At 40.5% G+C, this 24,400-nt stretch overlaps 6 protein-coding genes across 10 annotated transcripts in view; 5 read left to right on the top strand and 1 right to left on the bottom strand.

Annotated features, from left to right (window-relative positions):
• The window catches only part of LOC105683396 (flotillin-2), a 135,377-nt gene that overhangs the window by 15,118 nt on the left and 95,859 nt on the right, over positions 1–24,400 (bottom strand). The window lies entirely within an intron of this gene.
• On the top strand, positions 76–6,331 carry LOC112695008 (glucose dehydrogenase [FAD, quinone]-like). Of its 3 annotated transcripts, none has more exons than XM_048649726.1 (3): positions 76–1,878; positions 5,397–5,628; positions 5,701–6,331. In XM_048649726.1, the coding sequence occupies exons 1-3, from the start codon at positions 644–646 to the stop codon at positions 6,091–6,093; spliced, it is 1,860 nt and encodes a 619-aa protein (XP_048505683.1). In that variant the 5' UTR covers positions 76–643; the 3' UTR covers positions 6,094–6,331. The 3 variants fall into 3 exon arrangements, with proteins under 3 accessions (XP_048505683.1, XP_025602712.2, XP_048505684.1); XM_025746927.2 differs by lacking the exons at positions 5,397–5,628; positions 5,701–6,331 and adding exons at positions 1,950–2,232; positions 2,300–4,054; XM_048649727.1 differs by lacking the exon at positions 76–1,878 and adding an exon at positions 3,089–5,270 and having other exon boundaries at positions 5,701–6,329.
• On the top strand, positions 7,467–10,964 carry LOC112695007 (glucose dehydrogenase [FAD, quinone]-like). The gene is made up of 3 exons (XM_025746925.2): positions 7,467–9,883; positions 9,970–10,252; positions 10,333–10,964. The coding sequence occupies exons 1-3, from the start codon at positions 8,676–8,678 to the stop codon at positions 10,705–10,707; spliced, it is 1,866 nt and encodes a 621-aa protein (XP_025602710.2). The 5' UTR covers positions 7,467–8,675; the 3' UTR covers positions 10,708–10,964.
• On the top strand, positions 11,453–14,823 carry LOC105683376 (esterase E4-like). 2 transcript variants are annotated; one of them, XM_048649751.1, is made up of 8 exons: positions 11,453–11,673; positions 11,998–12,413; positions 12,597–12,735; positions 12,829–13,174; positions 13,260–13,622; positions 13,775–13,935; positions 14,085–14,401; positions 14,493–14,823. In XM_048649751.1, exons 2-8 carry the CDS (start codon positions 12,175–12,177, stop codon positions 14,770–14,772), a joined length of 1,845 nt encoding a protein of 614 aa, XP_048505708.1. In that variant the 5' UTR covers positions 11,453–11,673; positions 11,998–12,174; the 3' UTR covers positions 14,773–14,823. The 2 variants fall into 2 exon arrangements, with proteins under 2 accessions (XP_048505708.1, XP_012251342.2); XM_012395919.3 differs by having other exon boundaries at positions 11,453–11,775.
• LOC112695006 (esterase E4-like) lies at positions 16,120–19,696 on the top strand. Its single transcript, XM_048649759.1, has 8 exons — positions 16,120–16,259; positions 16,395–16,616; positions 16,849–16,987; positions 17,077–17,422; positions 17,506–17,850; positions 18,039–18,202; positions 18,286–18,593; positions 18,666–19,696. Exons 2-8 carry the CDS (start codon positions 16,420–16,422, stop codon positions 18,928–18,930), a joined length of 1,764 nt encoding a protein of 587 aa, XP_048505716.1. The 5' UTR covers positions 16,120–16,259; positions 16,395–16,419; the 3' UTR covers positions 18,931–19,696.
• Positions 20,423–24,254, top strand: LOC105683391 (esterase E4-like). The gene is made up of 7 exons (XM_012395940.2): positions 20,423–21,317; positions 21,398–21,539; positions 21,630–21,975; positions 22,507–22,866; positions 22,973–23,136; positions 23,248–23,564; positions 23,656–24,254. Exons 1-7 carry the CDS (start codon positions 21,091–21,093, stop codon positions 23,912–23,914), a joined length of 1,815 nt encoding a protein of 604 aa, XP_012251363.2. The 5' UTR covers positions 20,423–21,090; the 3' UTR covers positions 23,915–24,254.

Genomic DNA, 24,400 nt, shown 5'->3' with positions numbered 1-24,400 from the left:
TTAATGAATCTGGTTTAAATATAGGGTACGTAATATTCTCTACTCACAAGTTGCTTTCAAGGTGTAATACGAATCCCACTGCGATGTCAGTGAGAAATTCTCGTTATGCAAGTGGATTTACCATTCGGTAATCGATGTAAGTGATTATCGCCACGGTTCTCAGACTTCGCCAGGAAATTAAACGTTAGACATGATCGAGTAGATAAGGCATGTTGCACGCACTAAAGGCAAAAACAAATACTCGTCTTTCGAGGGATATCGGTGTGATATAAACTCCGCTACGTGAAAAGATCGAGCGTGCGTGCTCCCAAAATCAGCGACGTTCTTCATCAAAACAAACACATAATGCCTCGAACATGAGGACAAACGAAACATACGACGTTCAAATTTGCTGAACCAGCAAAATTAATACGTCCTTGTGTGAAAAGCACCAGTTGACCATGCGGCCTACCAGCTGACTTCAACCACAAGAATTTGATCGTTCGCATAATCATTCCGGTTGTTGAAATATTCAATTCTAAGTAGTGATATCGTGACCATGTGGAATTTCAGCAAAGAAACTACAATATCCACATCATAAGCGTCACTTCGATTATTGTTACCGCTAGTGACTTTTCCAATTCCTGATAAAAGACTCAACAAGATGACCGTTGCGGGAGCTTACTCGGCTGCTCGTATCGCCTTGTCGTACGGGCCGGAGTTCAGTTTTTTAGTATTCCTGAGATTTTTGATCGTGCTTTTGCGGCAAGACATAATCGACAGAGAGAACCGTGTGGAAGTCGTCTCTACGAAAGATATGTTCAATACTTATGACTTCATCATAATCGGCGGTGGGTCTGCAGGTTCTGTTGTAGCCAATAGATTGTCAGAGAATGCAAATTGGACCGTTCTTCTACTGGAAGCTGGAGGTGATGAAACAGTTTTATCCGACGTGCCTTTGGTATTCCCAACTCTTCAACTGACCGCTATGGACTGGCAATTTAAAACAGAGCCTTCCTCGATGTACTGTCAGGGTATGAATAATAACCAGTGCAATTGGCCTAGAGGTAAGGTGCTCGGTGGAAGCAGCGTGCTCAACGCTATGCTGTATGTGCGTGGAAATCGAAGAGACTACGATAATTGGAGAGACATGGGGAATCCCGGTTGGGGGTACGACAGTGTGTTACCATATTTTAAAAAGTCAGAAAACACTTCAATACCGGAACTTCTGGATTCCCCTTATCACGGGACCGACGGTTACTTGTCGGTCGAGAAATTCAGGTACAACATTCCAATAGCGCAATTCTTTCTGGATGCCGGTCATGATCTTGGGTATGACGTAGTCGATGTCAATGGAGCAACCCAATCTGGTTTCACTTTTCCCCAGGGCACTTTGAGAGACGGACTGAGATGCAGTTCGGCCAAAGCTTTTCTACGTCCTGCATCCCGCCGAAAAAACCTTCACGTCAGCACGCATTCGAATGTTGATAAAATTCTTGTGCATGAGACCACGATGGCGGCCTATGGCGTTCAGTTCCGAAGGGGTATTAGGAAGTACAGCGTTTATGCCAGAAATGAAGTAATACTGTCAGCAGGTGCGATACAGTCACCTCAGCTTCTCATGATATCCGGAATCGGGCCGAAAGAACATCTTGAAGAAATTGGGATTCCAGTGATCCACGACAGTCCCGGAGTAGGGCAAAACCTTCAGGATCATGTGGCTATCGGTGGTTTAACTTATTTAATCGATCCACCGCCAGCATGTCCTGATCCGAATGGCTTTGCTTTCGTATTGCCAAAATTGTTGACAATATCAACGGTGAAACAGTTCTCTAACGAGAGGAGGGGCCCGCTTTATGACGTACCGGAATGCGAGGCCATGGCGTTCGTCAATACTAAGTGAGTATTTCTGGTTCAACAGCAACGGACACATTTTTGTTGGACTCAATGCTCGATTTACTCTGATTCAGATATGCCAATGTAACGATGGATTATCCGGATATTCAATTATTTCTTGGCACAGTAGCAGACAATACGGACGGTGGTCTCTTCAGCAAGAGAAATGGTGGACTTAAAGACGATTTCTTTGCTAGCGTGTTTGAAGATATTCTCTACAAAGATACCTACAACATAATACCATTACTGATGCGCCCAAAGAGCAGAGGCTATGTGAGGTTGAGGGATGCTAATCCGAAACATCACCCGATCATCGTTCCGAACTACTTTGACGATCCTCATGATTTGGATGTTTTGGTAAGTTACTTATCATTATTCACGAGACCGGAATATAGCCGATGGAATTAACTTCATATTCTTTCAGGTGGAGGGTGCAAAATTCATTTATGACTTCAGTCAGACGCCGACTATGAAAAAGTTCAATGCGAGACCGAACTCGAACAAAATACCCGAGTGCGCCCACTTGACATTTCCTTCTGATGATTACTGGCGTTGTCACGCGAGACATTACACCATGACAATTTATCATCCGGTGGGTACTTGTAAAATGGGTTCTCCCGAAGACAATATGGCGGTAGTGGATCACCGATTGCGAGTATATGGCGTGGACGCGCTTCGAGTCGTAGATGCTTCCGTTATGCCGAGTATTACTACGGGGAATACAAACGCTCCGACGATTATGATTGCTGAAAAAGCGGCAGATATGATTAAGGAAGATTGGGAAGCGATTTACAAAGAAAGAATCTTCGATGAAGAATTCAGCGAAAGAGAACACTTTCGAATTTTAGGAGTGCATCAATGGAAGAGCAAAAGAGTGATGCAGGAAAGACTAAGAGAACAAAAGGTCACCGCTTTCAGGGATAATAGAATTGATAGATTTACAGCGGGCGATGGCGATGGAAAATTGCACATCGACTTGGATGATTCTGTCGATAATGGCGATGATGATATCGTCAAAGAGGAATGGGAGAGGGAGGTTGAAATGGTGAACAATCAGTTGGAAGCTATCAAGAAGAAACGACACTTGTTTGAGGATGATTTACAGGAACAAAAATTATTTGAAATACAAATTCTGTCTGATAAAAACCTACCAATTACACGAAATATGAGCGTTCAAGTGTTTTGTCAAAATCAAACTGTTACATGAGTTTCGGAAAATATTCGATACGAAACTGATTTTATCGTTCACCAATTGTGGGAAAGCAGCGATCACATCGATACATACGAACAGAAACCGATCATGTGTTGAAATTTTTTAATAAAACATAGAACAAGTTTTATATTCGAAAAAAGTTACCGAATTAGTTTGATGTTTAGGTTACTTCTTCTTTTCACATCATAATTCATTACTTGCGTAATTAATTTGATCGTTGGCTATCACTAAAAATGGATGAAAATAAAATATCCTTGTAATACTTTGCGGATGATGTTTGAGCAGCTGTCCAAATGTAATTATGCATTCCATTTTGAGTCCTACCATACCAAAAAGCGGGTCAGCATATATTGTCTTTAATCGAGGTCGACCGAATGTTTCAATAAAACTTATTAAACTGTCAAATTTAATTATCAAACTAGGAAAAAATGCTTTCAAGATTCATAGACGGTTATCTTGTAACTCACTACTACTAATTAAGGTTCTACGCTAATAATTTCAAGTGATCGACTAATCAGGATAGCGAAATTGCATGAAAGTGACACTGGAAATGAAGAGTTATGGCGTGTAATATTCATTTGACATGCTTTTTCAGACGTCCGATTCATGAATAAAACAAAAACTAGGTAAAATTACATGCGAATAACACCAGAATTCAAACACACGCTGTACAATGCTCCATTTTTCGGTCGATTGATTATCATATTTAAAGAAGGTGTACCAATAATTTAACGTTTGCTCTATAAAATAGAATCGAGTATCAACTTCGGCTCAAATAGAGACGACGTGACTTGGTTTTCAACCCTTTTTTCACATTGTACGCGTACCTGGCACATGGCAAGCCAAATAGTATAATAATTTTATATGCAATAAATCAGAAGTTGTCAAGCCGGAAAATTCATCGTTGCAAGCTTCTTCAGTTCCAACTGCCCCTCGCTCAAGTTTGAGATAACACATCCGAAATGGATGTGAGGTGTGCGTATTCCGCACTCAACATCGCTTTAACCTACGGACCAGGTTTCAGCTTTGTGATATTCATAAATGTTTTGATAACATTGCTACGACCGGATATAGCTGACAAAGAGAACAGAGTGAAGCGTGTCTCTATAAAAAATCTTGAAGACATCTACGATTTCGTAGTGATCGGTGGTGGATCTGCCGGAACTGTGCTGGCTAACAGATTGACGGAGGATGCGAAATATAGCGTTCTACTCTTGGAGGCTGGTGGCGATGAACCGCTATTCGGTGAAGTACCTTCACTAATTTCAGGTCTTGAGGATTTGGATACATACAAGTGGGATTTTAGCGCCGAACCTTCTTCAAGTTACTGTAGAAGTTGGCCGAATCATCGGTGCACGTGTCCAAGAGCTAAGATGCTTGGCGGTTGTAGCGCGCACAATGGCATGTTGTACGTACGTGGAAACCGTCGAGATTACGATAACTGGAGGGATTTGGGAAACCCCGGATGGGGCTACGACGAAATCCTACCGTATTTTAAAAAATCTGAAAACATGACGATTCCGGACTATCGAAATTCATCGTATCACGGGACTGACGGTTATCTCACGATAGAGAGATTCAGATACGGCGATCACTTGGAAAAGTATTTTTTGCAGGCGGGTCGTGAAATGGGCTATGATGTGGTGGATACGAACGGCGAGACACAGACCGGTTTCATGCCTACACAGGCCAATCTGAGAGATGGTCTCAGGTGCAGCACGGCCAAAGCTTTTTTGCGCTCTGCGTCAAAAAGAAAAAATCTCCACGTGAGTACTCATTCGATGGTCCACAAAATACTGATAGACGAGAAAACCAAGACGGCGTACGGCGTTCGATTCAAACGGGATGGTAAGATCTACGATGTTCACGTCAGGCGCGAGGTGATTCTGTCAGCGGGTGCGATACAGTCGCCTCAGATTTTGATGCTATCGGGAATCGGGCCCAAACATCATCTCAAGGAGTTGGGAATTCGCGTTATTCACGACAGTCCGGGTGTAGGAGAGAATTTTCAAGATCACCCGGTGACAGAAGGAATTTATTATACGATCGTTGATGAAAACAATCCCGATACGAACGTTCACAAATTTATAACTCTCTCGGGAGTGAAAGAATTCCTCGAGGATCGAAGCGGTCCGCTGTACAAATTTTTATTGGCAGGAGTGTTGGCGTTCGTCAATACTAAGTGAGTGTATATTCTCTATAAAACGTACGCGTTTACTTGGTTTGGACAAGGGCAGGCTAATTACTCAATTGTGTAGGTTGGGGAGATTGATGATGATCCTACTGTTTTGTGATGTTAAATATTCAGATTCGTCGATCCTGCTTTGGATTATCCGGACATGGAGTATACTCTGGATTTAACCGGTGGCACTGTACGAAACGTATTCTTTACCGGTGGAAAGAACAGGACTTACGGACTTCGCCCGTCCGTTTTGCGTCCAAAAAGCAGGGGCTACGTCAAACTAAGGGATGATAATCCTGAAACTCATCCGATTATAGTTTATAATTATTTCAAACATCCACAAGACTTACGAGTAATGGTGAGGGAATCATTTATTTTCTGAGTAGACGATGACCGCTATGAAACTCAATTTAAATTTTATTGCTTTCAGATCGAAGGGGTCAAACTTACTTACAATTATAGTAAAACCCGGACCTTGCAACGGTTGAAAGCTCGTCTCGACCCTCTTCCGGCCGACGAATGTGCTCATTTCCCATTTTTCTCTGACGAGTATTTGGGTTGTTACGCAAGATACTATACTAACTCGGCTTATCACCTGTGTGGTACTTGTAAAATGGGCCCAGCTAATGATACAATGGCGGTCGTAGATCCGCGACTCAAGGTCTATGGTATACGCCGTCTTCGGGTCATCGACGCTTCCATAATACCGGTGATTCCATCGGGAAATATCAACGCTCCGACGATCATGATCGCTGAGAAGGCAGCCGACATGATCAAGGAAGATCATCGGAAAAGTGAAAATACTTGTGAACAATACTTATAATACTTAGCTTATTGTTAGTTGAATTGTACAGAGCTAATACGAGAACCAAATAAATTAGCATTACAATGGGACTACAAATATTCGAAAGGCGTTGATCAGTTTTGAATCATTGCCTTTGTGTACGGTGTCGATACTTATATTTATACTAAAACCAATCGATATGTCCTTATTTTTCTGCTTCCAACAACAAATAATCGATGATTACTCGATCGATTGCATGAGTAGATGATTTTGGCTTTCAGATTTGGATTCCTCAGCTGATTATATGTGAGATTACTCTTGAAGAACCAAAAAATAATTCGATTTTTGAGCAAAAAATAAATCATGTTTTTAATTGGGTTTAATACACTTTTCTGACGTATTGTGACCTCAGGAATCCGAATCTGGAAGAAAAATTGATCCATCTCTAAAATTGACCGAGTTATCGCCAATTTTCAGCTTTTTGGGGTCAAAAATGAAAAATTGATTTTATAGTCTATCTTAATGTAATTTGAGCTCAGGAATCTGAATCTGGAAGAAAAATTGATCTATCTTTAAAAATGACCGAGTTATCCTCATTTTTTCGCTTTTTTTTGCATAAATTTGAGGATATCTCGAAGGGAAAAAATCGTAGCTCAATTTGGACAACGGATTCGTGTTCCTGAGGTCAAAATACATAAGAAAAGTGCCATACGATCAATTTTTAAAAATAAAAATTTTTGGCCAAAATTTGAAAAAATCGTAAGGGGTACCCCTTGGAAAAATCTAAAATTTTGGCCAAAAATTTTTATTTTTTAAAATCGATCGTATGGCACTTTTCTTATGTATTTTGACCTCAGGAACACGAATCCGTTGTCCAAATTGAGCTACGATTTTTTCCCTTCGAGATATCCTCAAATTTATGCAAAAAAATGCGAAAAAATGGGAATAACTCGGTCATTTTTGCAGATAGGTCAATTTTTCTTTCGGATTCGGATTCCTGAGCTCAAATTACATTAAGATAGACTATAAAATCAATTTTTTATTTTTGACCCCAAAAAGCTGAAAATTGGCGATAACTCGGTCAATTTTAGAGATGGATCAATTTTTCTTCCAGATTCGGATTCCTGAGGTCAAAATACGTCAGAAAAGTGTATTAAACCCAATTAAAAACATGATTTATTTTTTGCTCAAAAATCGAATTATTTTTTGGTTCTTCAAGAGTAATCTCACATATAATCAGCTGAGGAATCCAAATCTGAAAGCCAAAATCATCTACTCATGCAGTCGATCGAGTAATCATCGATTATTCGCTGTTGGAAGCAGAAAAATTAAGACATATCGATTGGTTTTAGTTGTAGACCCACTTTGATTCGTCGCAATCCATGTATGGGTCGAAATATTCGTATTTCTCGGTCTACGAGAGAGCCCGAGCTTATTGTTAGCTGGAGTCAGGTAGCCACGGGCGCGCGGTTTGTTGTGGGGCGTCACCTCTGCTCGGCCCCGAAGGTGACGTCTCACAACAAAGCGCTACGGTGCTGGCAACTCAACTGTAATTTCAAGTCAAAAAAAGAGCATGTCATTTCTCGATTTTATACTTAGGACAATGATTCACGAATTGAGAAACGAAGAAACCCGAAAAACAAACTGTCAAATATCAAATCTTCAAAAACTCGAAACTTGGAATTATATGATTGAAAAATATTGATTGATTGAAAAATGGTATGATAATATTTATGATTACGATTATGCGCTATGAATGAGTATAATTTGCGTATATGCTATCTGGATTTTTTATGTCAGCAGACAACCATGTCAATTATTTGTCCGAGCAGAACATCTGTGCGACAAAAATTGAATCGTCAAAATAACGAAGTTCCCTTGTTATTACTGCGTCGAACTTTATGTTGTAATATTGTTATTATAATCTGAATATTAAAAAACTCCCCCCTTGCATTTGTTTTTGGTACAAGATTTTTTTATTTAAATAGAGGGACATGCATACTTGGAATCCGATAACTACTTACACATATGTCTTTGATCATCGAACTGTAGGGCATGCACCCGCATGGACGAACGCGACGGGCAAAAATTCTACACTGACAATGAGTATTATTATGCCAAAAACAACCTTGATCTACATTACCGAATACTAAAGAGACCAATGCAATATTTGTCACTACTCGAATCGAACAAAAATTCCCTCGTTCTTTTGTCAACTTGTGTCACGTATACTACAAAAGCACATGCCATTTTTACAGTAGATAAAATGCGAATATTTAATCTCGTTCGGAACGTTGAGGTGACAAATAGCTGTAGTCAAAATGATGATTGTTCAAGATGTCACCTCGAGACGATTATCAAATAACTGTTTAATGGTTATTTGATGGATGTCGAGGTCAGGTCAAGGTCGAGACTATACCTAGGAGGTGGAAATCAGTTAATCTTATAACTTGTCGGGAAATTGAAAACTGCACATTTTCAATTAATATTGTACCGTGGACAGAGCGTTGCATCGATGAATTAAACATTGCACACACGATTCGCGTTGAATCTTCTTATAAAAAGGTGACCGAAAATTGGTTGAGGTTTCCGACTGGAGACTTATCCGGCAAAATTTTGAAATGGACGTCAACTGCGCTTTTTCCGCTCTAAACGCTGCCTTATCCAGTGGACCAGGATTGGGATTCCTCGTTTTCTTCAAAATATTAATAGATCTGCTTCGACCAGATATAACTGACCGTGAGAACAGAGTGAAAAATATTCCCAAGGAATCTTTCTACGATACCTACGACTTTATTGTAATCGGTGGTGGATCTGCGGGATGTGTATTAGCCAATAGATTGACGGAGAATAAAAACTGGTCGGTTTTGTTGCTGGAAGCCGGTGAAGACGAACCAGAAATAGCTGACGTACCATCTATTCATTCGTATCTTCAATTAACTCGGTACACTTGGCCATTCAAAACTAAACCGTCTTCGTCGTACTGTAAAGCAATGAATAACAACCAATGCGTCTGGAACAGAGGTAAAGTACTCGGAGGCTGTAGCTCGCACAATGCTATGCTATATGTACGCGGTAATCGGAGAGATTTCGATACCTGGAGGGACTTGGGAAATCCCGGATGGGGCTACGACGATATTTTACCATATTTCAAAAAATCCGAGAACATGACGATTCCCGAATTCCGAAAATCTCCATATCATGGGACGGGTGGTTACCTTTCAATCGAGCGTTACAAGTACACGAATCCCTTGACGGATTACGTGTTAGGAGCTGCACGTGAGATGGGATACGATATGACAGATGTGAACGGAGAGTCGCAGGCCGGATTCATGTATTCGCACGGTACCCTCAAAGACGGATTGAGATGCAGCTCGGCCAAAGCTTTCATACGTCCAATAACGCACAGAAAAAATCTTCACGTTAGCTTAAATTCCATGGTACACAAGATCCTCGTGGATAAGGATACGATGAGAGCCTACGGTGTACGGTTTCGTCGTGGTGATCAATTTTACAATGTTTATGCCAGAAATGAGGTAATCTTGTCAGCGGGTGCAGTGAAGTCACCTCAGCTTCTCATGCTTTCGGGAATCGGACCAAAAAAGCACCTCGAGGAGGTTGGAATACCACTCGTTAAGGATGTTCCTGGCGTTGGTAAAAATCTTCAGGATCACGCATCCATGGGTGGTATAGTGTATTTGTACGATGCCCCGATTTCTCTGAGATCGAATGCCACACTTTTTTCGAATATAAAAAAATTCTTGACCGATGAAAGTGGCCCGATGTACGGAACATCTCCACTCCAAATGACGGGATTTGTCAATTCTATGTAAGTTCTTTCATCGACAGTCAGGGTTGTAAATATTCATCGGAATGAAAATTTATGAAAATTCACGTGGACTTTTTTTCATACAGCTATGCAGACCCCTCTGGAGATTATCCGGATATTCAGTTCAGTTTTAACGGCGGAGACAGCGCGGGTGGTGGTTTTCTTTCCAAAAATATCAAAGGGGTGAAGGACGAAATCTTTGCGCCTTTATTCGATAAGATCATCGGATACCCTTATACTTACGGCATAAATCCTAAACCCGCACGCCCGAAGAGTAGAGGATACATAAAGTTGAGAAATGCTGATCCCGAAAGCATGCCGATTATAGATCCAAAATACTTTTCGCACCCATATGACATGAAAATTCTGGTACGTCGGTTATTTCGTTTTATATAAACAAACAAATCTTAGTTTTGGCCAAATATTTGATGAGCATTTTTCTGTTCAAGGTGGAAGGTGCAAAAATAGCCTACTCATTCAGCCAAACTCCAACCATGAAAAAGTTAAACGCACGCCCCAATCCCAGTCTCATTCCTCAGTGCGCCCAATTCACTTTCCCTTCTGACGACTACTTTCGTTGTCATGCTCGATATTACACGAATTCGGATTACCACCACAGTTGCAGTTGCAAAATGGGAAGTGCCGACGATCCTATGGCTGTAGTAGACCCACGTCTCAAAGTTTACGGAGTCCAGGGGCTTCGAGTCGTCGACTGCTCGATAATGCCGGTAATCACATCGGGCAATACCAATGCACCGACCATTATGATTGCTGAAAAGGCTGCCGACATGATCAAGGAAGACTATGCCGTCAAATGTAACTAACTTGCATTAGGAAAAGCGCGTATTTCATAAATATCATCTATTCATTGATTATGTTTGTCACTAATCATTCATCTCAAAGTCTTCGACATCCCAGATTAGGATCAATCAAAGATTACTTTGATTGAATTGATCAACACTTCGACTACCGCGTCACTGATATTCGGGTTACTGCAAAAATGTTGATCAGTTGTCACTGGAGTTGAAATGACGAAATGTCCAAATGTTGAAGAAATAAACGCATATTTTGTTTAACCATTCATCCGTGTAACTTGCATTTTCATCAGTTGTTGAACTTCCTTGTATAATTTGAGGAAGTTATTCTGCTTGAGGTCTACTACTTTACAGCTAATTTTTGATTCCCTCTGCAGATAAGAAGAGCAGTAGTTTAAGCGTGCTTTGATCGTATTTTTTAATATACAGAGCGGTCGGCGTGAAATTGCGCACGCCATTTGCGAATACGCAATTATCGGAATTTGTTTCGCGAATAGCCAACATACTCCGATTTTCAATTTAGCTGTTAAAACCTAACTTACGCTCATAATTTTATAAAATTTCAGTCAACACATGAATTTCTCATACGGCTGATCAATTTTATTCCATTACATATCACCCTAATTATCAAAGTTTGCTTTTGTATCGCATCTTTCACCTGTTACAACAGAACCTGATCATATTTAGATTGTGACGTCAGCTGAAATTGCGAACGTCGATCTGGCAGCCAAGGCTGTATCCTAAGACGGTTGGTATTAGACATTAGTAGCTAACATATTCGACTGTTTTTTAAATTCCCGCTTGGGCATAAAAATTGGGTGCACAATGTTTCGCTGACCTCTGTGTATATCTCTGAAGCGGGTCGCTCGAACGATCAGTTTTTTAATCCGCCGGCATGTTCCATTCGTATTCTGCTAAACACGCATGAAAATTTATGTTTTACGTTGATGCCAATCCCGTTATCTGGAATACCGTGTGAGTTAATCATAAGCAATTTAGTGTGCGCGTGTGAGTTTTTTCTCTGTACTTGACGTTACGTGATAAATTGATTCACTATCTGTCATAATTAGGCGCAAGGTCAGTCAATATTGTCGCGTATTGATGATGGGGTTTTATATTTTTATCACCCAGTTGGTAATGGTATTCTAATCGAACTTTTGTAATGAGAGCAATGCTAGTTATCCACATTACTAGCAATATTAGCATTACCGCTTTATCCCGTTGACGCAGTCGAGTATTATAAGTTCATACCTATCGCTTTTAACGAAGAATCTTCTGAAAGATAATTTACATTCACAGAGGTTGTTTAGCAACGTCGTTAACTTAGTGATACAAAATAAGGCTTAACAGAGACACTGATTTCGTCGCAAACGAGTTTGTAATCTCGGATACACGAAATCCTGGTATGTGTTAGAAAAAAGTGGGGTTCGATTAACGCACTTGTGAGTGTGGCAGTTGCGAAATAATTATCCAACGATGCGATCGCAAATATCCAGAAACTACTTCGTAGTGGTTTATTTGTTGAGCATATCGTTTGTGACGAGTGAAATTAAATCCCACAATGATCCGGACGCAAGTGATCGAATTGCTGGACGGCCGAAGTTGACGATTCGTCAGGGGACTCTTGAGGGCATCATCTTGGTTACGAGACAAAACCGATCGATTTCGGCCTTTTTGGGTATACCTTATGCCAAACCTCCAATTGAACATCTTAGGTGCGATACAAGAATAGTCATACATTTTATCATCAGATGAATTACACTAAAACGGATCAATCAATGGATTCCTCATTAGAGGAATTTTATATCAAAAAAGTCTGCATATGGTTGAAATTTTTAGTCGAATGGTAATTAAACATGGCGATAAATAATGAATGTAGCATTACGATAATCATACAGATTCGAAAGTCCATTGGCAGCTGATGCTTGGAATGAAACTTTGGATGCCAGCACTGACCCGAATGTATGCCCTCAGCTCTCTGGAGACAAGTTCATCGGGGACGAAGATTGCTTGTATCTTAATGTTTACACACCAGAGGTAATTAGTTATTCAGGGTACCGTATGCCCCGGAGTGGAGTGCTTGTCATGTGAACCGACGATGATTGAAGTTGATGTTCGTTTGTTATGTAGATTGATTCAGTTCGGAGATCCTCCTTACTTCCGGTGATGGTATTCATCCACGGTGGGGGATTCGAACGAGGCAACGGCGGCTCCGCAGCGTTCTCTCCTAAATATTTGCTGGACCAAAATATAGTTCTAATAACTCCGAATTATCGGCTAGGCGTATTGGGATTTTTGAGCACCGGTGACAAATACGCGCCAGGAAATTATGGCCTAAAAGACATGACTTTAGCTTTGAAATGGGTGCAGCAGAATGTCGCCGAATTTGGTGGTGACCCAGAAAAGGTCACTATCTGCGGGCAAAGCACGGGTGCGGGCACAGTCGAACTATTGACCCTGTCGAAATCTACGAAAGGTGAATTCGCGTTGATTGTAGCATTTCATTCGAAGAATTGTCCATTTAACTGCGCTCTGTCATTATGTTTTCTGTTCACGGATAGGACTTTTCCGTAGTTATATAACGACAAGTGGCTCGGCATTTTCCATCAGAAGTTTTCGACCAATAGCGACGTATGTCAAACGTGCAAACCAACTGGGAACGTTTCTCGGTTGCCCAACAGGGTCATCCGTATTACTCATCAGGTGCCTGAAGAAGTTGGATGCTTCGACGATCGTCAACACAAAGCACTTATTCTACGTATGGGAACAATTTCCGGACATAATTTGGGGACCGACGGTGGAACCTAATATCGAAGGATCATTTCTTGTAGACACACCCGAGAATCTCTATGCAACTGGACAAATCAGAGATCTCCCTTGGATCACTAGCGTGGTCAGAGATGAAGGTCTTATTCTCACTGCAAGTTAGTATCTCATTTTTGGTTCGCTTATTTTTGAGAAATTCAACGAAATTAAAAGTGGGAATGCAGATATTTCCACAGGTGAAAAAATCAATCAAACAATGTACGTTACGGCCTCACTTGTTGACAGTTTCATGTGGACCTCTAATTTTCAGAGTTCTACGAGAACCAAAAGTTGTTTGAATACTTTCTCGATAATTCGGAAGAACTCATGCCTCATATATTACAATACCATGACTGTGTCGATGATGAAAAGGCTTACACCGAAGCTTTGAAAGCGTACTATTTGAATGATTTAACTGCAGAGAGGTCCCTGGTGAGTGCTACTTGATTCTTCCTACAATAACCGGATCAACGAATAAGCAATCCAAAACATTTCAAAATAAAACGAAGTAAATCAATAATATTGAATCAATAATCATTTATCACAAACTTCAAAATGTCAATTCATAAATATTTTTTCAGCTTCTGTCGAACTTTACAAAACTGGTCAGTGATCATATGTACATATTTCCGGGCTACAATGCGCTTCGACAACGGTTCCGTTGGGCTACCAGCTCTGAATACTTTTATAACTTTCATTATCGAGGCGTTTATAGTTATACCTATAAATTTACTGGTGGATCAACGGAAAACATCGGTGTAGCTCACTCCGACGACCTTGTGTATCTCTTTCCGATAGCGGAAACCGAACTTGCAAAGTTTGGCAAAGAAATGAGCGCCATGGATTACAAAATGGTGGACATTATGGTGAAATTATGGACGTCTTTTGCAAGGGATGGGTGAGCTATTTAACTGCACCATCAAAATCTAGATTTCATACTGGCAATGATCAGGTTATCCAGATTTTTGTATAATTATTTTCTATCCTAGAACCCCATCTATTACGAACCCACATGCCACCGGATATTGGAGACCGTATTCCAGGGACGATAACTATCTTCTAATAGGAAATAACTCGGATCTGGTGGTTGAGATGCAGCACTCCTTCCTCCCAGAACGAATGCAATTTTGGAACAGGCTGCAAACCACTTCGAAGAAAAACACCCTCACTGATTCAACTCCAAGACGACTTTCCTTCTTACAGAATATCTACGGTTACATCGAACGTTTTGTAAAGACTATATATATTTTATGCTATGATTTGAGTTGAATCTGACATATTTTTGTCCAACACAACTGATAAATAAATCATCAGGAATAACTTTCACCTATAGTTATTTGTAACCTGAACCAGATCCAAATAAGAACCGTGAGAAATAGGCGAAATCAAACGACTAACAATAACTTTTTGGCCCGATTTAACAGACTGAAATAACTTTCTAGACCAGCTAGAATGATATAGATCAGATAACCGGTGCTTCATATACAAACACGAACGATATGGGGACTCGGTCAGTCAAGTGGTAAAGTTTTTTTCTACATTTTTTTCGAGATGATATGAAAAAATGAACCAGATCTGTAACGCGACAATTTTCCAAACTAGTACAGTTAACGACACGATAGCTACTTGTGTCAACCCACCAAGTTTGTCGAAACTCATAAATCTTTAGAACTTGGCAATCAATTGTCAGATACACAAAATAATGTACAAATCTTTGAAATGAATCGAATTACAACTAACACAGCCATGACTTGCAGTACCTAGTGCACATGCCATTGGCTGATGAATTAAACCAAAATTGTGTCCTCAGGTCTCTTTATAAACTTTTTAATCGGCATGTGTTCAAACAGCACGCTCTGTTTGTACATCAGATCAAAGTAAGATAGCTTTTAACAATTTTGAACAAACCTTGTACCGTCGGCTATCCACTAGATTGATGGATCAACATAACACAAGGGGTTTGTGCGTGTGAAATTTCTGACGTTGCGGCATGCGGCAGTTGTAACTTCAATTGACACATTCACGCAAAAACTATAAACGGGTTGATTTCCGAAAAGGGGGACATCAGGGAAATTCATTGATTATCATTCTTCGAATAATAAATTATCGGAATTTCTTTTGAAAGTATCTGTAAATCTTAATACCTTATCAGAACAATGCAATTATCTATAATGATCTTAATTCGAATGATGTCACTTTCTAGTCTGTATCTCAAGATAAATTGGTATGTGTACAGACACGTTTGATATTTCATGTTTTATCCACGACAAACCATCTCACAGATTTTGTGATATTTCTGACAAGCAACCAACATTTTTTGCCATTCGGTGTGTGACACTCTCTGGATGATCTATGTCATTTTATACAGGTGCATCTATGCCAAAGCAGACATTATCGGCGAAATGGTGTTCACTAAACAGGAAAGCTGATCGCGTTTGTAGATGAAATTGAAGCATATAAAAACGTCGTCTTCCAACTGTGTTGAACAAATGAATATGTAATTCATTGATAAGACAACCCAATGTCGAACTGATGATGGAATATTGGCAATGATGTAGATTGAAAATTAGATTGACGATCGATTCTTGTCAAATCGAATTTATCTAGATGAGTGATATCAGTATACACAGATATGACATAGTTTAATCTGCTACAATGAATATGATACATAAATGATGAGTACCTAGTTACGCAGCAATTTTTTTACCGGGAGGAACCGTTCAAAAAACTTACCTGTTTATAAACCCAACATCGTTGTAAGTATAGTGAATTTATAAAATTTGCGCATCGGCATATCAATAAAATCCGTAGCAATCTTACTTCATCCGGATGATCAATTATTGTTGCGTGACATAAACCTGCAACCTAACAAATGTAAAATGACTTCTAAGAATTGCAGAGCAACACTCATCCGCAATGGCGTTTCGTGTTCAACTGAAGGGTCTGTTTCTGTGGTGTTTGATGAGTATTTTATGTTCCACAAGCGTTGCGCAGAGTCAGATAGAGATTTCGCAGGGGATTTTGCAGGGTATTACCCTAAGAAGTTATCGTGGTCGAGATATTTCGGCATACTTGGCGATTCCTTACGCAGAACCACCCGTTGGGCCACTCAGGTAACTTTTGTCAAGTTAGACCCCCGAATCCTAATGTTCGCGAACATAGCTCCGTCATTTTCGAAATGTTTAAGAATAATTTGGCCAAGTCGTGCCAGACTTGTGCTACGTTATGTTGGAAAGCACAATTGTATCGGACCAAAAACGGCGAAGACATTGACAAAAAACCATAATCTATTTGCTCGACGGTCCGTTAAATGATTCCACAAAATCAATAAATATTGCGTTTTAGATTCGCAAAGCCTGTACCAGCAGGTAAGTGGGACGGAATTCTGAACGCCACGAGAGACGCAAACAGCTGCCTTCAAAGTTCGTCCAATCAGTTCATTGGGGCGGAGGACTGTTTGTATTTGAACGTCTACGTACCGCAGGTGATTTGGTCAATTCATAAAGTCCAATCAATCGGAAATATTCATCATTGTCCATTAAATCATTACCAATTGATGAACGAAATATGTAGCTTGCGAATGACAATATATCATCCTTACTCCCGGTGATGGTGTACGTTCACGGAGGAGGATACAAAGAGGGAAGTGGCTCATCTTTAACGTATGGGCCGCAGTATATCCTCGACAAAGACGTTGTTCTGGTGACTATCAACTACCGTTTAGGGGTATTTGGATTTCTAAGTTCTGGTGACGAAGTCGCGCCCGGAAATTGGGGACTCAAAGATCAGGTCCTCGCCTTGAAATGGGTACAGGACAACATTGAAAATTTTGGTGGAGATCCTGACCATGTGACAATATTCGGCGAGAGTGCTGGTGGTGCTTCTGTCCACTTTTTGAGTTTGTCACCTTCCACGGAAGGTGAGAATAATTGAATTTATTAGCGATCATAGAATACCTGCTATTGATCAGGATACCGAACGAGTATCTTTTTTCATCCATAGAACTCTTTCATAAATTCATCGCGCAGAGCGGATCGGCTGTTGCGCCACGGTCCTGCCGATCCTTACATGAAAGTGGGATTCAGGGATTTCAATTCGGTGAATATGCCGGTTGTTCGAGTGACACTTCGGATGCTCTGATTTCCTGTTTGAGGACTGGCAACTTGTCAATGATTTTGGATGCATACGTGAACTATACTTCTGGCGAATGGATACCAACTATTGAGTCTGGCATCGACGACGCTTTTATCGTTGACAGTCCAGCTCATTTATACGCCAATGGGCAGATACGCGATTTGCCTTGGCTCACTGGTGTCGTTCGAGACGAAGCGATTGTACTGCTCGGAGGCAAGTAACCTAAGTAGTCTTTCCTCTGTCTTGTCTTGATTTCCAGAACACTGAAATACGTTAAAGATTCATGTTACAAAATACTAACTAGAGCCATCAAGGCATCAAGTAGATTGCACTCAACGAACAATTCAAATCTTCACCGTGGTTGAAGATCTCATTTATTACGAGCTTTCTAAACGATGCAGGGGCTTACGGGAATGAGGAGATAGCACGTTCCACGATTGAAAATATCAACTCTGTCTTGGCTTCGCATGTTGGCGTGTCGTATGATACTGAAACCGGTAAAGCTGTGGTGGATGCCATCAAGTCATACTACTTCAACGACGATTTTTCAGGAAGCCTCCGAGTGGTAGGAACAAAAGATTGGATCACAGTTTTATGAGTCCGATCTGATCCTGATGATCATCGAATATTACTTTTTCGTCATTTCAGCTCATTGACAGATTATCGCTATTCATCAGCGGCATTGACTTTTTCTATCCAGCTTTGAATGGCATCAGACAACACGTTGCGGTGGTTAACAGTCCGCAATATTTCTACGCATTTGAGTACCGAGGCGCCTTCAGCTTCAGTTTGTCCTTTACCGGCTCTCCGGAGAACTTCGGCGTTGCGCATGCTGATGATCTCATATATCTATTTCCTACTTTCCCCTTAGGAACCGAATCAGAAACAAGTATGAACTCCGATGAAGAGATGATGCAGAGCATGGTAGAATTGTGGACGTCATTTGCGATCAATGGGTAATATAACGTGTCGGTGGTGAAAAATCTGAATGTTAGTTCTGGGAAAATCTGTAACGAAGTGCATTACAGAATCCCAACGGCATCGGCTCTTAATGGAAGCTCATGGAACGCTTACTCTGCGGAGGAGGACAACTACTTGAGAATTGGAAATAATTCCGACCCGTCACTCAAAATGGAGCATTCTTGGCATGTACAAGAAATGGAGTTTTTAGCCGATATCATCAGAAGGGCATCCGAATCGGATAATTCAGTCGCTGGTACATCTCCAAGTTTACTCTTTATTCTTGCGATCGGCTGTTTCCAATTTATCTCAACGGGATTCAACTTTTCGTAGCTAACTAGCTGGCCCGTTCCAGCTTCGAATGAATAGACGAATCTAACAATGAGTTAAATGTACATGGACAAAAAAATATTGATAAAGAAAAAAATGTGGAAAATCTAAAAGTGCACACCTCTTTCGCTGATGTTGTTATATACGCTAGACTCACAATTTAATACTGTTTTAAATGGAAACTTGATGCAATTCGACCGTAGTAATAGCGGAAAATACGGTACAATCGTGACTGACTTCCACAACAAATCAACGGATGTCAGAGACAAAATAATTTGTGTTTCACAATCAGGGTGTATAGTAAAGTAAAAAATAGCATAGAGAAACCGTGTGGCAAGAATCTTGTCGATCGGTGATATCAAAAAAATCAAGGATCGTTGAATGGCGCTCACCGATGGCAGCTGTGCGTTTTGAGATAATCGAAATTGCTGGATGGACTCTTGTCTCTAGTGAACTTGTTTTCATTATGTAAGTGTTGCATGAAATCAGTTACAATGATTGAAGCTCAAGAAATCTTAGACTGATAATAGAACCCAACCTCCCCCGCTTCACGTCCGAGACGTGCAATATATCAGTCGAGATATCAGTATTATTATGTGTTCTGAATTGAGTAATGACTAATATTTTTATAGTAAGTCATTTTCTGGTAAATCCAACTATGTGGCCATTGTACGCCGATAAAACAACCAAGCGGAATTGATTCTTGCGACTTACTTCACGAGTTTCAAGATTTCCAACTAAAAGCAAATAAAATATTTTTTTCATTTAAGATATTTGAGTAGTGGTCTCGATCGTGCCCTTCATTTAATTTTCCCGTTGCGACGTGAAAAGTCAGAGTCGAAAATTCCGGCATTATTTTCTAGGCACTGGATTGCACCTAGTAGATCTGAAAAACAATATTTATCATGGATGTAAATTATTTATAAGTACGATAATCGACGACAATGCCGGGAAACAATGATTCTTTATCGCTTGGTATGACCAACATGACGTTGAAACCCCGTTGTAGAGGTTATTTGAAGGTCGACTTTGTTTTCTCAAACGAATCCCTTACTTTCTTTTCTTCCACAGATTTAAAATTTACTTTAAAAAATAGGTAACTTTGACCTGAAATTTTTTCTTCGTTAGACATCATTCTCTCATTCCAAGAGATACTTCAAATGGTAACCGCAAACTTCAAGGTACACTCGATTCTTGAAGGATTCGTGATATCGTCGTCAATATGTGGTATCAGCACGCAGTTTATTATTCGCAAGATTTTTAAGGGATTGTCATTGCATTATCAGAATTACGATAAGCGCTGGATAGGTAGAGACGCGCTTAGCTGTAGTATCTACATACACCGACCAGCGAGGTCTCCGGATCTTACCGGTTTGAATTTTTTTCATGGGGTTATTACGAAGAAAAAGTTGACCAATCAGTACCGGCAGCTTCGGATAACGATGGTGATGGCGCGAATGATTCGACGAACAAGTCGCGAAGTGTAATCTCGAACTTGGCGGTCACCATTTGGACCACCTCTTGAAACCAGAACTTGATGCGTAACGAGAAAAAGTTCCGAGTGAAAGTTAATCGTTTTGTTCAGTAGATTTTGATTCTGCGAAAGAAAGGAGGGAGTTCCGTGGAAGAAAAAAAGATGTTGACCTTTAAATAACTTTTCAAACGTATGATCATAATCACACGTACAACTTTCGTTCAAAAACTTCTTTGATCAAGCCAGCAGTTTTCGAGAGAATTGACCATTCCTCATGAAAACTTGAAATAGCTTGTCCATCAATGAAATTTAAAATCAAAAATCAGTTGCAAATGTCGAATTGATAAGGAGAAGAACGAGTTGAGAAAGAATACCGAAAATCACGTTTCGACCAGCAGATTGAACGGGAATGTATCTATTTTACTTCTTGTTGCTTTATCAGGTGGGGTTCGACGATTAAATCAATTTACCACTTCCAGCGTCCTAATAAACTGCGTATTTTCATAAGTCTCTTAAATATTATTAGGGCCTTGAGACGAAGATACGTATCTATACTCATTTATCTTATTGGTATAATTACGTGAGCCATTTATGATGTCAATTGGAGCTATAAAGGTGATAACTCATTTATAATCCATCTCAAAAAACAATGCGACGTTCGTGAAACTAAGCAAAACCTGACAAGCACGATGGCTCTCCTGTACGGTGTATCGCTAAAGTATTCATTTCTCACGATATTAATGAAATCGATCGTTTGTCTTTCTTTGACCCCAGTACAATTCGAGAATATACCACAACCGGAAGTTCAAATTTCTCAGGGTGCACTGCGAGGGTATACACTAACGACTCAGCACGGTCGTAATGTATCCGGTTTTCTAGGAATTCCTTTCGCTCAACCGCCAGTCGGAAACCTTAGGTGAATTAATATTTCCGTAAAAAGGAATCGCAATCTTCCGCGTATCGCATTTCATTATACCTACTTATATTGTTGTGCAGATTCGCTAATCCATTACCAGCGGATAATTGGAACGGCACACGAGATGCTACAGTTGATGGGAAACTTTGCCCCCAGTCCTTCGGAAGCGGAGTAATGATGGGCGATGAAGACTGTTTGTATCTCAACGTTTATACGCCACAGGTCAGAGATTCGCTGATAAATTCTTGAAGCATGACCAATATCTCAGTGAATCGTTAGATCATGAGATTCAGTGATCACCGTGTGTTATAGCTACCGGAGAGCTCGAATTCCTCGTTACTCCCTGTTATGGTTCATCTACACGGAGGTGCTTACATATCGGGATCTGCATCGCCCGACGCTCTTGGACCAGAGTATCTCCTCGATGCGGACGTTTTACTCGTGCTTCCAAACTACCGTTTAGGCCCGTTAGGATTTTTGACCACCGGTGACGAAGTCGCGTCTGGAAATTGGGCATTGAAAGACCTAGTTCTCGCACTCCAATGGGTTCAGGCGAATATTGCAAAGTTTGGCGGTGATCCTGAACAAGTGACAATATTTGGAATCAGTGCGGGCTCCAATGCCGTTCATATGCTGACTCTTTCGAATGCAACGCATGGTGAGTATCTACCACGGCCCTGCGTACGGGTCTCGCGACTCTTCGCGGTCATAGGAATCGCGATGATCTAACGCACAACGGTAGAATGGGGATTTCGAGGTGAAAGATCACTCCTAATAAACCCCACCTGAGGGTCCCAGCTTTCAATTGAATGAAACCGACTAGATAGGAGTGACACGTAATGGCAATTCATCTATATCACCCCCCATTATGAAAATCACCCGCGTTCGCAAGACCTGTATATTGGTATACGGCCGTGGAATAGAAAAAAGTTTTGATCAATCTTGAAATGAAGTGAATATCGGTTAGCGAAAAATTCAGTGAATCGAGTGTAATTCTAACAATAAGCAGACAAAGTGATGCAAAATGATTTTCAAGTAGTCCGAAGTCAGTTCGAACTCCATGCAATGTCATTTCGAGTGTTACAATTCTCAAAGTCAAGTGTACGTTCAAGAGTGGTTTCAATCTTTTATGATGAAGTAATCCTGAGTAATCGTTATCGCTTAACAATGATCATTTTCAATTCAACAGGACTTTTTCACAAATACATAACGCAGAGTGGATCGGCTATCGCGACATGGGCTTGGGAGCCACGAAGTTTTGCCGCGAAAAAAGCTTTTCAACTTGGCGAATACGTCAATTGCTTCGAGAACACCACCGATTCTCTGATCGACTGTTTACGATTGGCTAATGCTTCTGACATTCTTGCAACGCTACCAAATTTCCTAACTGGTGATCTGAATTATATCAACTGGATCCCGACCGACGAACCGGACATCGAAGGTGCTGTTTTGACGGACAGCCCCGCCAATATTTACGCCAATGGAGGAGTTCGCGATCTACCATGGATTTCGGGTGTCACTCACGACGAAGGACTTTTGCACACAGCGAGCAAGTATTAACGATCAGCAGCGTAATATCGTGATAACAAAAATGTTCACGCAAGTCTATGTTATTACTAACTGAATGAAAACGATTGTTCTTTCCCTGGCATCAGGCTATTACGTAGATGACGAGAGTTTCTGGAAGTTCATGGATAATTTCAGAACCTATTTACCGAAAATCATGTCTTGGGAATATCAACCTGACGGCGGAGCCGCCTGGGCGAACGCTACATTGAGTCATTATTTTAACGACGATCTTACTGGGAACAAATCGCAGGTGACTTGCTGAATTTCTGCTAAAACAAAGAGAAAAAAAAAAACATAAATTTTGCATGCTACAACAATTTGATGGAATTTTACCTATCGACTCATTCTTTCTCTTTCATAGTTATTGACGAATCTCACCACCCTCGTGACTGACGGCTTGTTTTTTCACCCTGCCTACAAAGGACTAACGGCAAGCGGGTGGTTGCTGAACGCTAATAGTTCTGGATACCTTTACCTCTTCAATTATCGGGGTGCCGTCAGTGGTACTTTTTACCCCACCGGATCTACGGAGGACTTCGGTGTGGCACACGGTGACGACACTAACTACTTATTCAAAGATAACAGGGGACCCGGAGATTTCAATCAATCATTGACCGAATCTGATTATGCAATGGTAGACTCCATGGTGGAGTTGTGGACGTCATTTGCGATAAATGGGTGAGTATTACGAGATTGTAATCAACTTCTATAATCAACAATCGCTCAGAACTTACCCGACGTTTCATTTGAATGGGAATTCTGATTTTAGGACGCCTACTGCTTCGTCTTTAAATAACGTCGAATGGAAACCCTTCTCGAATGACGAAAGTTTCCTTGAGATAGGGAACCATACCGACGTGGTATTCCAATTGAGGCATACCTTCTTCAAGGAACGCATGCAGTTTTGGGAGGAATTGACATCAGGTACTCCAAATAAGAACGCTGCCGGATCTATTTATAATCGGAATTTCCTTGCCATCCTAGTCACATTTTTGACGATTCTCACGATGAGATCAACAATCATTTGACACGAGAAGATTTTTCTTCATCGCAGATAATCTTTCGCAATTACAAGAGTATTCCAGTCGATCGAATTGATATTTATGTTAGATGCGTCCTTCCTCCCTCTTGAGTTGATAAAAGGATTTCTGAATACATGAAAAATCGATAGTGGTTACCCTAAAAATTTGAGAAAAAAGACGTTTTCGATGTTCATCTACACTACCATACGTTCATCACAACGAATCATTAATAATCACTTTCATCTACATTGTTCAGATTTCGAACAATCCAAATAGATTTATATTATGAACACAGCTGTACTGATATTTTGTTGGAACAATAAACAATGTTGGTACACAGATGAAACTACATATGTATAACGGAAGCTGACCCTGTTTTATTAACTTTCTAAACAAACAAGAGAATGAGCCATGTATATGAGTATTTCCTACTGACTTTGTATTAGATTAAACGCGAAGTCCATGAACCGTTTCGTGCTCGCGTCGCATTTC

The sequence above is a fragment of the Athalia rosae genome, chromosome 2 (genome assembly GCF_917208135.1).
Source record: "Athalia rosae chromosome 2, iyAthRosa1.1, whole genome shotgun sequence".
In the NCBI taxonomy this organism is placed as follows: Eukaryota; Metazoa; Arthropoda; class Insecta; order Hymenoptera; family Athaliidae; genus Athalia; species Athalia rosae.
Note: the sequence above shows the minus strand (reverse complement) of the source record. Positions and strands in the feature narration are given on the sequence as shown.

Coding starts and splice junctions, on each gene's coding strand:
- LOC105683391 (XM_012395940.2), top strand. CDS start 21,091: ATGGCTCTCCTGTACGGTGTATCGCTAAAGTATTCATTTCTCACGATA. Junction 21,976..22,506: donor TCTTTCGAATGCAACGCATG/GTGAGTATCTAC, acceptor TCAATTCAACAG/GACTTTTTCACAAATACATA. Junction 23,137..23,247: donor TTACTGGGAACAAATCGCAG/GTGACTTGCTGA, acceptor TCTCTTTCATAG/TTATTGACGAATCTCACCAC.
- LOC105683376 (XM_048649751.1), top strand. CDS start 12,175: ATGCGATCGCAAATATCCAGAAACTACTTCGTAGTGGTTTATTTGTTG. Junction 12,414..12,596: donor CCTCCAATTGAACATCTTAG/GTGCGATACAAG, acceptor ATAATCATACAG/ATTCGAAAGTCCATTGGCAG. Junction 13,936..14,084: donor TAACTGCAGAGAGGTCCCTG/GTGAGTGCTACT, acceptor ATATTTTTTCAG/CTTCTGTCGAACTTTACAAA.
- LOC112695008 (XM_025746927.2), top strand. CDS start 644: ATGACCGTTGCGGGAGCTTACTCGGCTGCTCGTATCGCCTTGTCGTAC. Junction 1,879..1,949: donor ATGGCGTTCGTCAATACTAA/GTGAGTATTTCT, acceptor ACTCTGATTCAG/ATATGCCAATGTAACGATGG. Junction 2,233..2,299: donor CTCATGATTTGGATGTTTTG/GTAAGTTACTTA, acceptor ATATTCTTTCAG/GTGGAGGGTGCAAAATTCAT.
- LOC112695007 (XM_025746925.2), top strand. CDS start 8,676: ATGGACGTCAACTGCGCTTTTTCCGCTCTAAACGCTGCCTTATCCAGT. Junction 9,884..9,969: donor ACGGGATTTGTCAATTCTAT/GTAAGTTCTTTC, acceptor TTTTTCATACAG/CTATGCAGACCCCTCTGGAG. Junction 10,253..10,332: donor CATATGACATGAAAATTCTG/GTACGTCGGTTA, acceptor TTTCTGTTCAAG/GTGGAAGGTGCAAAAATAGC.
- LOC112695006 (XM_048649759.1), top strand. CDS start 16,420: ATGGCGTTTCGTGTTCAACTGAAGGGTCTGTTTCTGTGGTGTTTGATG. Junction 16,988..17,076: donor TGAACGTCTACGTACCGCAG/GTGATTTGGTCA, acceptor CGAAATATGTAG/CTTGCGAATGACAATATATC. Junction 18,594..18,665: donor ACGTCATTTGCGATCAATGG/GTAATATAACGT, acceptor AGTGCATTACAG/AATCCCAACGGCATCGGCTC.